Source organism: Rhinopithecus bieti, unplaced genomic scaffold, assembly GCF_001698545.2.
Source record: "Rhinopithecus bieti isolate Rb0 unplaced genomic scaffold, ASM169854v2 scaffold_4602, whole genome shotgun sequence".
Classification (NCBI taxonomy): domain Eukaryota; kingdom Metazoa; phylum Chordata; class Mammalia; order Primates; family Cercopithecidae; genus Rhinopithecus; species Rhinopithecus bieti.
The window spans coordinates 353,678-368,742 of record NW_016804401.1 but is presented as its reverse complement, the minus strand read 5'-3'; the positions used below and the strand labels follow the sequence as shown (position 1 = coordinate 368,742).

Here is a 15,065-nt window from a genome sequence, read left to right as displayed (position 1 = left end):
TTTGTTGTGGGTGATGTTTATGAAAGTTACTTGTGTTAGGCAGAATAATGATCTCCTAAAACTGTTCACATCCTAATCCCTGGAACATGTGCATGTTACTTTATTTGGCAAAAAGACTTTGCAGATAAGATAAAGTTAAGGATCTTGAGATGGGAGGTTATTCTGGATAATCTGGGCAGGCTCAGTGTAATCAGAAGGGCCCTTGTAAGGGAAAGAGGAAGGCAGGAGGGTCAGGGAGAGAATGATGCAGCCAGAGAGACTCCACTGGCCATCGCTGGGTGTGAACCCACGTCAGGAGACATAATTACAACAAATTTAGTTATAGATCTAATTGGCTTTTATTTGTGACTTATGAATTAAGGCAGCTCCACTCTACAAGTACAGTAATAGCTCCCCCTGGGCAATACAATAAAAGAACAGTGGATTTTTTCAAATCAGAACAAGGAAACAGAACCACAGAAATAAGTACATTGGTTAACATCACATTACTTCACATTACTTTTTTGTAAAAGTTAAAGTAGAGGGGACCCCCGTAGTATGCTAACTCAAGTAAACTGGAATCTCCTGGTTTTTTTTTTTTTTTTTTTTTTTTTTAATTGGTCTGTTTTGGATCTATCTGCTTCCTTAAAATTTCAGTTGGAGTATGTAGCATTTAGCATGACTGGCTCTATGAGCTCACCTAGGTGACAGTGTGACCAAACTTTAAAGCATTAGTGCTATTATAAGTTACCACCATTTGGGGCTTTTATCCTTCATAGGTTTTTTTTTATTATTGCTATACTTTAAGTTCTAGGGTACCTTCATAGGTTAGGATGTTCTCCTGATGACGCATTTCTTTGAGTTTTATAATTCCAGCCAAAGAGAGACCATTCACTATTCGATGGCTGGCTGCATGCAAACATTTAAAGCTTTTACAGATTACACTATACCAGGGAGTATGACTACTAGTATGACTATTAGGAGGGTAATACCAAGAGTTGGATAGGCAAGATGCAAACCAACTAAAATAGAATAAAGAACGAGCCCGACGAGTCTAGCCATTTTAACCCAGCAGCACATTTGTTAATTTCTACAACTTAGTCTCAGTGATACCCATTGTATTTAGCCATGTTCAACAAGAAGTGTCAGAAACTGCACAGACTCCTCCCTGTTCAGTTGGTAGGGAGCAATTCCATTATTTGGCACTGCATGGCTGGGTTAGACTAAAACAGGGAGTGAGAACAGGTGAGTCTAGAAGTCCAACTCTGAAAAGGACCCCACTGTACATTTGAACAAACAGTTGTGTTAAAGATGCTGCTAATGTCAGCCATTGGGTGGACTAAAGGATCTTTTATGTAAAACGCTGGGATTGACAAGATAGATTTGACACTTTGTTAAGTCACCCTCTGAAGCTACTTCTTGTGATTACTAATGACAGCATTATTCTGCCAAGCAAAAGAGGCAGGCATAAGCAAGGATAAAAGGGGTAAGAGCCTTATCATGATGGGGAGTCTTGTTTGACATCTTGGGAAAAGCTGTCCACAGCGTGAAGTTGTCAATTTCTTGTCGTGGTTTGCAGTTTGAGTGTCTCTAGTTACATGAAGTCTCTGAGTGGCCCACACCTCAGGCATGAAGGTTTTCCCTTTAAATTTCCATTGAGTTGTCCATCTCCAGCATATAGGGCTTCAGGAACAGAGCAGACCTTGTTCTTAGTGGTTCCATGGGATAAAATGGGATTGGAGGAGCTGGAAGAATTCAGGGTCCAGTCCAATCTACAGGATAATGAAAACTAAAAAACAATAAGCAGAGCTGTGATGTCGTAACAGATGTCCTATAGTTTTTTTCAACATATTTTTTCTCTTCATAGGCATCTCTATTTCTACCAAAGATAATCCCAGTAAGACATATTTGTTTTCCAAGTAAGTTTAGTCTAATCAAACTTGGCCTCATTCTTTTTTATTTTTTTTTTTTTTGAGACGGAGTCTCGTTCTGTCCCAGGCTGGAGTGCAATGGGCCAGATCTCGGCTCACTGCAAGCTTCCACCTCCCGGTTTACGCATTCTTCCTGCCCTCAGCTCACCTGAGTACTGGGGACTACAGGCGCCGCCACTTCCGCCTGGCTAGTTTTTGTATTTTTTAGTAGAGAGACGGGGTTCACCGTGTTAGCAGGATGGTCTCGATCTCCTGACCTCGGGTCTCCCAAAGTGCTGGGATTACAGCCTGAGCCACCGCCCCGGCCACTCCATTCTTTATATAGAGCTGCAGCAAGAGTACAAGTTTGACTACATCGTTTTTTTTTTTGAGATGGAGTCTCACCCTGTTGCCCAGGTTGGAGTGCAGCTTACTGCAACCTCTGCCTCCCAGGTTCAAGGCAATTCTCCTTGAATATGGAGTATAGCCTAATGTATGGCTATTTAACGCACGGTGATATAACGCCTATGTATGCACTTCAGGCTGGAGTGCAGCCACTGCAACTCTACCTCCCGGATTCAAGCAATTCTCCTATCTCAGCTCTCCTGAGTAAGCTGGATTTACAGGCGCCCGCCACACTGCCAGCTTTTTTTCTTTTCTTTTTTATGGTATTCTTTAGTAGAGAACCGAGATTTCACCAGTTGGCAGGCTGGGTCTTGAACTCCCTGATCTCATGATTCACTCCACCTTGGCATTCAAAGGCGGTGGGATTAAGGTGTGAGCCCTGTGCCCAGCCTGGAGTCTTTTTGAAGTTTGCTTTACTGGAATTTTTTTTTTTTTTTTTTTTTGTTTTTTTTTTTTTTTGAGACGGAGTCTTGCTCTTCACCCAGGCTGAGTGCAGTGGGCCAGGATCTCAGCTCACTGGCAAGCTCCCGACTCCCCCGGGGTCCGCCATCCCTTGCCTCAGCCCCGAGTACTGGGCACAGGCGCCACACCTCGCCGGCAGTGTATTAGTAGAGGGACGGGGTTTCCCGGGGTAGCCAGGATGGGTCTCGATCTCCTTGACCTCATGATCAGCCCGTGCTCAGGCCTCCCAAAAAGTGCTGGATTAACAGGCTTGGAGCCCCGCGCCGGCCATGAACCTGGAATTTTTTATAAGGAATGCTCAGGTTAAACTTTTAGAAATCTCTTGACACGAGGAAGCCAAACCAAAAGGCTGACTTCAGACCTTTGCCAGCAGGCGGGTGTCATTTATGGTACATTCCCCAAATATAACATACCAATCAAAGCCTGGGTATATAACCAGTGGATTTCAAAATGTAGCCTGTGTATATAAAGGAGCAGATTTTTGTTGAGCAAAAACGATATTATTATATTTATTTAATAAATATTAATTAACGAATTATAATTAATTTTCATTATAATCATTAATTATTATAAAATTAATTAAGCAATCATTAAATAAATAAACCAGTTAAATAAAATTAAATAATAACAATTATTTATTAAGCAAATTAATATTAATAAGCTATATTATTGTGCAAATAAAGATTATTATTTATAAAAAATATAAAATGGTCTGAAATAATTTCCCATTCTGGAACAGTCAGGTAAGGGAGAAAATGTAGATGTTTCAATTTGTTCCAAAAAAGTCACTTACCAAATTGCTGAAAAACTGTAAAAGTAGCTTAAAAGAAAAAATGTTTCCTGAAATCGGGCAACAAAACACTTAAAAGAATCCACAAAATTTCAAATAAAAAATCATGAAAATATTATTTTCATTGCTATCATTTAGTCCTATGAAATTAATTATTTTCTCTGCTTGCTCTTGGCTGTCAGTTTCATGAAGCTCTCAGTTTGTTAAAATTTTGGAAATTCTTAAATAGTCCAATGGTATGATTTTAATGTTATCAGAAACTTGTGTTCAAGACTACATGTCAGAGTGTTTTCTGTAAATATCCTAAATGAAGAAGAAATTTTGGATGGTAGCTGATTGCAAATGTTTTAAGGAAGAATCAAAACAATTGTTGGGGCCGGGCGCGGTGGTTCACGCCTGTAATCCCAGCACTTTGGGAGGCTGAGGCGGGCGGATCACCTGAGGTTGGGAGTTTGAGACCAGCCTTATCACCATGGAGAAACCTCATCTCTACTAAAAATAGAAAATTAGCCAGGTATGGTGGCACATGCCTGTAATCCCAGCTACTCGGGAGGTTGAGGCAGGAGAATCGCTTGAACACAGGAGGCAGAGGTTGTGGTGAGCCGAAATCATGCCATTGCATTTCAGCCTGGGCAACAAGAGTGAAACTCCATCTCAAAACAAAAACAAAAACAACCCCCCCCAAACAAAACAAAACAAAAAACAATTGTTGTGAATGACAAAGATTGAAAATGAGTATGGTTGAACATCTGATGCTGATGAGAGTTCATTATGATAAGAATGCCTCTCCCATAGACACTTACTTCTGTGGCATATGACGTTACGGCTTATAACCTATTAGATTTCTGGGAATTTCTTATAATTTTTGGAACAACTCACATCAATAACATATCCATAAATATAACTTAGAGAAGGTTTAGCATCACTTATCATTTGACAGTGCTTCCCATATAATGAAACATATCAAATAAGCCGGCTTTTCCATTTAGTTTCTGTTTCTCAATTAGATTACTGAATTCTTGGTGGAGCCCATTAATAGATAAGGCTAACAAAGTACAAGCCTATGTATGTTGAAAAAGCTCCAGAGGCAATTCTAATCTTCCTAGCTGAAAACCATGAGTTTAGCCCCAAGTCCTACCTATTAGAACAGGGGTCCTCCATCCTGGCTACACATTAGTAGCATCTGGAGAGGCTTAAAAATTACCAATGCCTGGGTCCCACTCCAGACCAGTAGATCAGAATTGATGGTTGGGGCTTGAGCATCCATTTTTAAAAATGTTTCTAAGTGATTCCAATGTGTAGCTATATTTCCCATCAGATTTCTCTGATTTCTTGTGGCATTCACTCCTTTCTACTTTGGTGTCATGACTCTTTTTCAGGTCTTATCTCGTGTCTTGGGCTTTATGTTCCCTGGGGATAGGGACCTTGCCTTCTTCATTTCTGTATCTGTTATGAACACATGATTTGATCGTCAGGAAAAGGTTCTCAGTCACATGCAGGATGTGTCTGAAGTTCACATGTTAATACTACACAGTGTTTGTTTTCCATGAAATAAGAGGTTGCTTGTGATGAAGGGTGTGGGTAAGTCCACAGTGCGGGTGGTGGAGGGGAGATCACCCTGTTTTTAGGTGTAACACTGAAACTAAGAATTCTATGTGCATCCGGGGTAAAGGGGCAGGGATGTGTAGAGAGTCAGATTCTAGTTAAGATGGAGGAATTATACTGGGAAGTAGAGGTAAAGAGAAGAAATTTGAACTTATCTAGCAGGCCAGAGCAGGCCCCTTTGGCTGCTTCTTCTTCTTCTTCTTTTTTTTTTTTTTTTTTTGAGACAGAGTCACACTCTGTGCAGTGGCGTGATCTCGGCTCACTGCAAGCTCTGCATCCCAGGTTCACACCATTCTCCTGCCTCAGCCTCCCGGGTAGCTGGGACTACAGGCGCCCGCCACCATGCCCGGCTAATTTTTTTTTTTTGTGTGTGTATATATATATATATATTTGTTTATTTTAGTAGAGACAGGGTTTCACCATGTTAGCCAGGATGGTCTCGTTCTCCTGACCTCGTGATCCACCTGCCTCGGCCTCCCAAAGTGCTGGGATTACAGGCGTGAGCCACTGCGCCCGGCCCCCTTTGGCTTATTAAGTAGGTGAGTGAACTAGATTTTAGGAAGGTAATGAGGCAGTCATATGCCAGAAAGATTCCAACCTTACAACAAGGGGTCAAGCAGGATGTTGAACAGTTATTGGGGTTTATGGGAATGGAGAGAACGACACAAATGAGCGATGTTAAAAAATGACGACGAGGCTTTGACAATATATTGACTCTAGGAAGCAAATGAACAGAGGCTGGGGATAATTATGTCTAAGAGACAGTGGGGTCCAGGGAGCATGCAGACCAGGAAAAAAGAGACCGGCAGGAATTAGTGGGAGAAGCAGAAATTTAGGGGTAGAAGGAGGAGATCCAGTCCCAGATATAAGTGAAGAAGTTTCTTCCCTTTCCCAAGTATGGTGGTCAGCCCTGCAGGAAACATGACAAGAGGAAAGGCCATCATACCTGCCAGTCTTCCTAAAACACCGAAAATACACCAGAGCTGCTATATCAGAGCCACCCTGGCCAGCACTCCAATCATGATGCTGACAGTGGCCACAGCTGAGAGGCCAGGAGCACTTCCTTGTGGGAAGAAAAGAGAAGGAATGAAGGTGATGTTATTCTACAGTGGGGTGCCCCAAGAACCAGCTGTCAACATGAAGTAGTCTCGACTTGTTTCTTCAATGAATACACTAGTTTTGTGGGAAGGTTGCAATTTTTTCTCTCTCACCATGTTTCTAGGTTGGTGATCAGTCTTCTATTAATTTCAGCCTGGTCTTTCTGCACTCAGACATTTTTGAAGGCTTTTAAAATTTGAGAAAGTCTGATTGCTTCTTTTGCATATCATTAGAACTTTCTATATTTTTATGGTTGCATCTTTTTATCAGTGTCTCAGATGTGGCAGCCATGAATAAGAGTCTGTTGGATCTCCATGGCAGGGATTTGATTGACAGAAGGCCCAGGCTAGTGCATTCTGAATTTACCATGTTCTTTGCACAGACAACTCACTTCTCATGGGCTCCCACCAGGAGAAAGCAGGCAAGCCCAGGTCTGTGAGACCCTGCTTCACTCTCATGGGTGAGGGGTTCAAGGACTCCCCAGCGGTCTTGGGGAAACTCAGAACTGCACCGCTATCTGAAACTTCCCTCCTTCTCTTTCTCCTTCTCAGGAATCAGATCTGCATCGTGGTCTAAGGGCTCTCTTAGGCTCTGCTCTCACTGCTGCTCCACTTTCCCTCATGGCTGTTTTCCCTGGTGAATTATCTTGCACCTCTAATCCCATCTTGGCTGAATCTCAGTGGATGAAAGCTAACATACCAGGCTTGATTCTTTGCAGGGTTTTTGCTCTCTCCCATGTTTAGCCAGTAACCATGTCCTAGTGGGTTTCCATTTGGTGCTTAGCCCTCAACAGTCAGTAAAGGTGATGATTAATGCTATGTTAGCCGCTGTTGAGGGGCACGTCCTAGGTGCCAGGCCCTGTGCTAAATACTTAACCTGTATCTCATTTGATTTATACAATAACCCTCTTGGGTAGACATTATTTCCATTTTACAGATGAAAAGACAGAGGCTTAGAGTGATGAGAAAACTTATCCAAAGTCACACAGTTAGTGACAAATGGATTTAGAATTTGACTCTAGGACTACCTGACTTCAAGGTTAATGGTAACAGTAGTAATAATAATAGCTAATATTTATGATGCTGTTCTTTGTGTGTGGCATTTTGCTGAAGGCTTAATCAAATATTACATTAAATCTTCAAAACAATACTATGAAACAGGCCCTGTTATTTCAATTTTCATTTTTTCCATCCATTTCCTAGTGATGAGAATTATTGTAATTTTCAGTTAAAGAATTGAAGGTTCAGAGAAGTTAAGAATCTTGTACAAGAAACTGATAGTGGTAAATACCTACATTAAGAGAGACCTCAGATCAACAACCTAACTTTACAAATTCAGGATATAGAAAAAGAACAAAATCGACCCAAAGATAGTTAATGAAGGAAACAATAAGAATTAGAATTGAAATAAATAAAACGGAGGCTAGAAAAACAATAAAGAAAGTCAATGAAACCAAAAGTTGGTTCTTCAAAACAGATCAACAAAATTGACAATCATTTACTAGGTTGATTAAGAAAGAATTACTAAAATCAGAAATGAAAATGGGGGCATGGTGGCTCACACCTTTAATTCCAGCACCCTGGTAGGTCAAAGGAAGAGGGTTGCTTGAGGTCAGAAGGTCATGACCAGCCTATGCAACATAGGGTGACACAGTCTCTACAATTTTTTTTTAAAACTAGCCAGGCATGATACCACACGCCTGTAGTCCCAGCTACTCAGGAGGCTGAGGTAGGAGGATCACTTGAGCCCAGGGGGTTGAGCCTGCAAGTAAGCTATCATCAAGCCACTGCACTCCAGCCTGGGTTGGGTTACAGAATGAGACCTACTCTCAAAAAAATTGATGACATTGCTACCAATTCTACAGAAATAATAAAGATTAAAAGAGTGCGGTAAATAATTGTATGCCAACAAATTGGATAACCTAGATGAAATGGGCAAATTCCTGGGAACACACAAAAAAATCTGAATAGACCTATAATTAGTAATAAGATTTAGCCAGTAAAAGCATTTGACAAAATTCAACATTCTTTTATAAATAAAAACACTCTGTGAATGGAAGGAAACCACCTCAACATAATAGAGGCATACTCAATGGAGAAAGACTGAAAGCTTTCCCTGTAAGACCAGGAACAAGACAAGGATGCCTGCTTTCACCACTTCTCTTCAACGTAGTATTTAAAGTCCTAGCTGGAGAAACTAGGCAAAAAACAAACAAACAAACAAACAAACAAGCATCCAAATCGGAAAGAAGTAAAATTATCTCTGTTCACAGATAACTTAAACTTATATGTAGAAAACTCTACAGGGTTGGAGTTGATGCTGGTGATGTAGGGCTTGGGCAGCTCCGCTGTGCAGACAACACAGAGAAGATTGCCCTGTGTGGCACCTGTGATTCCTCTGCAGGCATCTTTCAATCAGAGTTGGCATCTCCCACCCCTCAGCCCACCCGAGTCCTTAAGAGCCCAGGGCAGGTGTGTGTGTCAGAAGATGGATGCATGACGATCTGAGGGCTCAGAGATCATGAGGCCACCTGCTTTGTGTGGGAGAAGCACAGACTTTCTCAACTGTGAATACAGCAGAAGCATTGAGTCATGGGCAGACACAGGACTGAGAGCCACAGCCTCTGGCACCTCTCCTGTTTCCTCCCTGACTGGCTGACTGCCTGGTCTTTTGGGGTGCTACCTGGAACATGCAGGTGCTGTTTCTTTCAGCTGCACAGTCCCACACCACCCAGCCAAGATGTGTTTTTTCTGAGGCTTTGCTATTTAAGGACATCCTGGAGATGAGTGATGATGGGGAGGGGCGTTTGAGCAGGAGACCAGAAGCAAGTCTAGAGGTGAGTTCAGGTGTCAGGCTGTGGGTCACAGGTGGGGCAGCTCTGCCCAGGAGATTGATGGGAACAGAGTTTCATTTTGGGAGGAAGAAAAGAGTTCTGTGGGTGGATGGTGGTGATGGTAGCAGAACAATGGGAATGTGCTTAATACTACGGACCTGCACTTGTGGAAGGGTTAAAATGGTAAGTCCTATGTTAGATATATAGGGGCTGGTAGTCTTACCCTCTCTATAAATACACACTTTTTGGCACTGCCCCTTCCCTGCCATGCAGAGTCCCCAAGGCTGAATCTCCCTATGTCTCCAAGTGTGCATCACTTGCTGTCCTCTGTGCTGTGTCCCATGTGCTGTGCCCACAGCCTTATACAGCCAGTGACTTCAGAGCCAGGACACAGCTCAGTAGTCTGCCCTGAGGCTCCATGTCTTCCGATTTGCCTGCAGCCTGATCCAGGGGAGGCTTTGGTGTTGATTAGCAGCTTTATTTAGCCTGATTCAGGACAGACAGCTGGGCACCTTCTCCATATGCCCTGGTTCCACCTTAGGTGGCTTCAGGGCAGGGTCAGTCAGTCACTGGGGGCCAGAGTTTGAGCTTTTCCTCCATCATCCAAGGGGCTTCCTCTTCTCATTTGAGGAAAAAGTGTGAGCTCATTGCAAAGCCTCCTTGTCCCTTGTAGCTTACGGAGTAGGTAAAAGAACACAAAGAAGTGACAGAAAGGGAATTGTTGGTGACAGAGAGCAGCAACTTGACCCTGAGGACTCTTCCTCCTTTTTCCTCTGTGAAGCCCCTTTTACTAAACAGGACTCAGGGCTGAGGGAGCCCCCTCCTTTCATTGCAGGATGGACCCAAAGTCAGACATGAGAAACCAGAAAACAAAAACAACAAAAAACAAACAAACAAACAAACAAACAAACAAAAAAAAAAAAAAAACAAGGGGAAGAGAGTCTGCAGAGGTGAACTGGGAGGGTTCAGGGGAGAATTTGGGATTTGCTTGTGCCCCTTGGACATAGGTTGGGAAAGAAAATTTCTTCCTGGCTCTTCTCTGAGAGCCACACTCCACCTGAAAATGTGATGCCAGTGCTTCGTGGATCTACTTACCAGAGACTGTGATCATCATGACTGTGGTCCTATTGAGGCCAGTGGCTGAGTTATGGGCTTGGCACATATAGCATCCGCTATTATTCTCAGTGATGTTGGCGATAAAGAGCTCTTGTGTGGATTGCTGGAACGTCCCATTGACAAACCAAGAGTACTGTGCAGGTGGATTAGAGGCTGCGTGGCAGGAGAGGTTCAGATTTTCCCCTGGATGGTAATTGGAGTTTGAGGGGGAAATGGTGGGGACATCTGGGCCATCTGGAGGAAAAAGAATAAAGCCACAGATGATGTCGTCAGAGGGAAGCATAAGTTCCTGGTCTGTGGAAGGGCCACAGTGTCCCCCTGAGCCATGTCACAACCCTGAAGTCTCAACCAAACCCCCTCTATGTCCCCTGAGCCAACGTCTGAGACATTCACCTGTTTCTCCCATCAGAAAATGTGAACCCTGAGCCTTAAGGACATCATGGAGATGAGTGATGATGGGAATGGGTGTTTGAGTAGAAGTAGCAGAGGAGACAGCCCCTCACCTCCTATTCTTGGTCAAGGCCTGGTCTGCCCAGGTTTACTCAGGGCAGGAAGTCATGGCAAGCCTGGGTGAGGGTCTAAGTGCTTAGACCTGAGAGGGACCGAGAGGCCTGGACTCTGACTGTGTGGATTTGGGCTGGGGGCCCGGGCCACAGAGTAACAGAAGATACTCACAGAGGACATTCAGGATGACTGGGTCACTGAAGTTGGCACTCACTGGGTTCTGTATTTCACATTCGTAGGCTCCTGCATCATTCCTTTTGACGCTGAGTAGAGTGAGGGTCCTGTTACCATTGGACAGCTGCAGCCTGGGACTGACCGGGAGGCTCTGACCGTTTAGCCACCACAGGTAGGTAGTGCTATGAATGTCAGGTTCACAGGTGAAGTCTACAGCATCCTTGTCCTCCACGGGGTTGGAGTTGTTGCTGGTGATGTAGGGCTTGGGCAGCTCCGCTGTGCAGAGAACAGAGATTGCCCTGTGTGGCACCTGTGATTCCTCCACAGACATCTTTCAATCAGAGTTGGCATCTCTCATTTCTCAGCCCCCTTGAGTCCTTAAAAGCCCATGGCAGGTGTATGTGTCACACCACAGATGCATGATGATCTGAGGGCTGAGATTGTGTGAGACCACCTGCTCTGTGTGAGAGAAGCACAGTCTTTCTCAAGTGTGAATTGAGCAGCAGCACTGGGTCATGGACAGACACAGGACCTGGGGTCACAGCCCCTTGTGCTTCTTCTGGTTTCTCCCTGACCAACTGCCTACCTGGCTTCACTTGGGATTTTCACCTGAAACATTCAGGTGCTGGGTCTTTTCAAGCTTTAGTCCTACTTTGCCCCCCCGGCTGTATTTTCTGTGTGGCTTCCTTTTCTAAGGACATTCTAGAGATGGGTGACGATGGGACTGCTTACTGTTCTTAAACCCCAAGGATACTGTTCAGCCTGGCCTGGGATTGGATGTTTCAGCAGAATTAACACAGGGGACACCAGGGGCAAGCCTGGAGGTCAGTTCAGTCATCAGGCAGTGGAACCACAAGGTGGGGCAGTGTTTCCTAGGTGTTTAATAATGACTGACTTGAGCCTGTGACCCCTAAAGATAGAGCAGAATTCAGAGAATGATCTAGAAGACAGTGAGGGGGACAGGTAGGAGCTGCCTGAATTTAATAGCAGAACCATGTTCCTTTTTTTTGACCTTTAATATTTCTTCTCCCTCTGCGGAGGGCAGGTGAGGACCCTGTGGATCTCTCCATAAATACATGTGGATGTTTGCAAATGCAGAGCTGAGTGGTGGAAAGGGGGAGCATGAACTGCTGCAAATCTGACCCTCAAGGACCATGTGTGTTTGACAGATATGAGACAAAAATTTGGGAAGAAGTTTTGCAAATATTTTCTCCCATTGGACATTATGTTAAATGAAATAAGTCACTCACAGGACAGATACTTCAGGATTCCACTTATATGAGGTCCCTAGAGTAGGCACACTCATGGAATCAGAGTAGAATGGTGATTGCCAGGGGTTGGGAGAGGCAGAATGGGGAGCTGGTCAATGGATGTGAACTTTCAGTTACACAGGATGAGGTTCTAGAGATTTGCTATTCAGCTTGGTACCTATAGTTTGTACAGACTGAGTATCACTTATGGATAAGGCTTAGGACCAAAAGTGTTTTGGATTTCTGACTGTTTTTGGATTTTTGAATATTTGCAGTAGACTTACCCGTTTAGCATCCTACATCTGAAAACCCAGAATCCAAAATGCTCCAGTGAGCATTTCTTTTCAGCATCACTTTAGTGGTCAAAAAGTGTTGGATTTGGGAGATTTCAGATTTTGGATTATTAGATTTGGGAAGCTTGACCTGTAGTACCGTAATTTGCTTTGAAAAATTTGTCAGGAGTTTAGACCTCATGTTATGTTCTGAATACAGTAAAAAATGAAAGAAATTTGGGGGAAACATTTAATTTTTTCCATAAGTGGAGATTGTTACTAATGGCCTAAAGATGGAAGATCAATTGCTAGAAGTAGTATTTTTCTTGATAACATACTAAGGGTTAGGTGTGCTGTAAATTCCAGTAGGATCACATTGTCCTCAAATGAAGATGCTGAAGTTGATTTGAAATGAGCAACTCCCTGAGTAGAGAGAGGCACATGAGTCCTCTTAGGAGGATAGAACCAGTCAGATAGGAAGTCTTAGGTGTGTCAGTTACATAAAGGAAGGAACGATGCCAAATTAGAAGCAACATGTGTTATGTTAGTAAATTTAGAAAGAGCTCCCTGCCCCTAATTCCTGTGCAGAGTTAGGCAAACAGGGAAGGAGCCCAAAACAGGCATGTGAAATGCTTTCTTCATCTCCTGTTAACTTCAGAAAACACAATGAGAGTTTAAGTTCATCTAAACTGGGCAGAGTCTATGTGAGACTCCAGTGACTGGTGCACTTCTCAGTCCAAGGGATCCCACCTTATGACAATGGCATCATCACAAGGACACAGGTGTATGTGGAATGGGCAGCAAACCCATCAGACAGCACCTGCCTGGCCGGCTTCACCTGGGGAAGGTCCTGGGGAATGACTGGAGGATGTGAGCCTCACATCAAGATGAGTCTGGGAGTCAATGGGTGAAATTAGCCTCTGGGCCTTGGGGAAAGCAGACCTGTCATCCTGCCTCTGACCCCCTAGTGAGTCAGTAGAGACTGTATGGAGGAGTCGCTGAGTCACTCATCCCTGTCCCACGGCCTGTTCCACATGTCAGCCTCACCAAGGGAAAGAGCCCTGTTATGGGGACACAGTGGAAGCTCGTTCCCCTGGTGACCTGCGGACAGTGGCTTGTGAGGGACCTGGCAGAGGTGGCTGCTCCAGCTGATTTCTGTACCTTCCCTGTTGCCTGGGAGGTGGGCCAGGACACAGTGTGAGCAGGAAGGGAACAGGACAGTCAGCCTTGTTAGAGGGGCTTTCTGGAGAAGGCCTAAGAGTGGAGGAAGCTGTGCAGGGCAGGGCATCCCAGCTAGAATGAAAGGGGTGGGGGGGAAAATGAGGGACACAGAGGAGCAGAAAGAGCCAGAGATACCTATGGCAGTGAGCAGTGGGGGCTACAGTAACCTCAGAGACCCCAGGGACCAGGAGCCTCTTGGCTGCCCCAGGCCAGGACCAGAGAGACCTGAAAATCCTCTAATGACCAAGGAACCCCAGAGTCACATGAGATGGGGTAGGTTTAGGGACAGGGGTTCAGAGGGATGGAATATGGGTTTCAGCCCCTGAGGGACAAGAAACAGGTATGGCCAGAACCTCATAGGATTCTGCATCCAGGAACTGGTCTCTAAAGAGGTTATGAATCCTTTTTTCATTCCTTCTTCCTTTCTTCCCTTCTTCATGAGAGAACTCCTGAGTGAGCGTGTGTCTCACTTTGGGGCTGTGCTGGTGTAGGGTGTGAGTGGGGAGAGAAGGCAAAGTCCTCTCCTTTATCCTCCCATGTGAACGACACCAACACGTTGGGAAACACAGGATTTCAGGTGCAGTGAGGGGACTGTGGATCGGAGGGAGAGACCTGGACAATCCCAGCACTGACTCTGTTATTTGAGGCAGGTGATTTAGTTCTAGAGTAAAACTGATTAATTCTCTGTTTGCTTCTTACTTTCCAGACCAGAATCTCCACTTCTGAGCTGTGGATGCACAAGACAAAAGGAAGTGAACCCATGACTGGTCTCAGGTCTGCAAATGCCTAACAACAAACAGCCCCACCCACCCCCGGTTGAGGAGAGGAGGGGGCTCTGGCTGCAGACAGACCTCATATGTCTCTCATCTGCTGCCTATGGCCTGTGTGACCCTTGTTAGTGACTGTCTCCCTGTGCCTCAATTTCCTTTCAATAAGTAGGATAAGTGCTATTTGGCTGTGAGGTTGTGAGTTAACCTCAAAATATTTACAATCACTTGATCTCAGCTCTGCACAGAGGAGCTGCCCAAGTGAACAGCATCTATGATTATTTGCTTCCAAGAGAGAGGGCCCTGGGCCTGATCCGTGGTGGACCTGGAGCTGCTGGGAGCATCCTCTCTTCTCTGAACTTCCCAGGGAGTAACCTATGTCCCCTAGGGCAGTAGGCTCATGCCCTAGTAATTTTTTCCATCTGTCCTTTCCATGCTGAGCCTCAAGTGAAGGAGGAGGCCCTATCCTTGGCTAGATGAGGCTCTGGGGTGCTCGACCCTGGCTGGTGACCAACTCCAGGAGTCATGGCCCTTGGATAGCTCACATCCTTGCTCCCAGCCAGCCCTGCCCAAGAGGCCACCACACAGCCCTAGCACAGACTCCCTAGGATTACCTGGAATCAGGAACCAGGGACAGGGCTTTGTACAGGGGCTCAGTTCTGGGAAGAGTTGAGCTTCT

At 44.7% G+C, this 15,065-nt stretch overlaps 2 protein-coding genes across 17 annotated transcripts in view; both read right to left on the bottom strand.

The window, feature by feature from the left end:
• The window catches only part of CEACAM3 (CEA cell adhesion molecule 3), a 54,512-nt gene that overhangs the window by 37,590 nt on the left and 1,857 nt on the right, over nt 1-15,065 (bottom strand). The window lies entirely within an intron of this gene.
• Nucleotides 334-11,839, bottom strand: LOC108526886 (carcinoembryonic antigen-related cell adhesion molecule 6-like). Of its 2 annotated transcripts, XM_017867881.1 has the most exons (4): nt 10,874-11,830; nt 10,178-10,432; nt 6,098-6,214; nt 334-1,768 (listed from the first exon to the last, which is right to left on the bottom strand). In XM_017867881.1, exons 1-3 carry the CDS (start codon nt 11,205-11,207, stop codon nt 6,138-6,140), a joined length of 666 nt encoding a protein of 221 aa, XP_017723370.1. In that variant the 5' UTR covers nt 11,208-11,830; the 3' UTR covers nt 334-1,768; nt 6,098-6,137. The 2 variants fall into 2 exon arrangements, with proteins under 2 accessions (XP_017723370.1, XP_017723371.1); XM_017867882.1 differs by lacking the exon at nt 6,098-6,214 and having other exon boundaries at nt 10,874-11,839.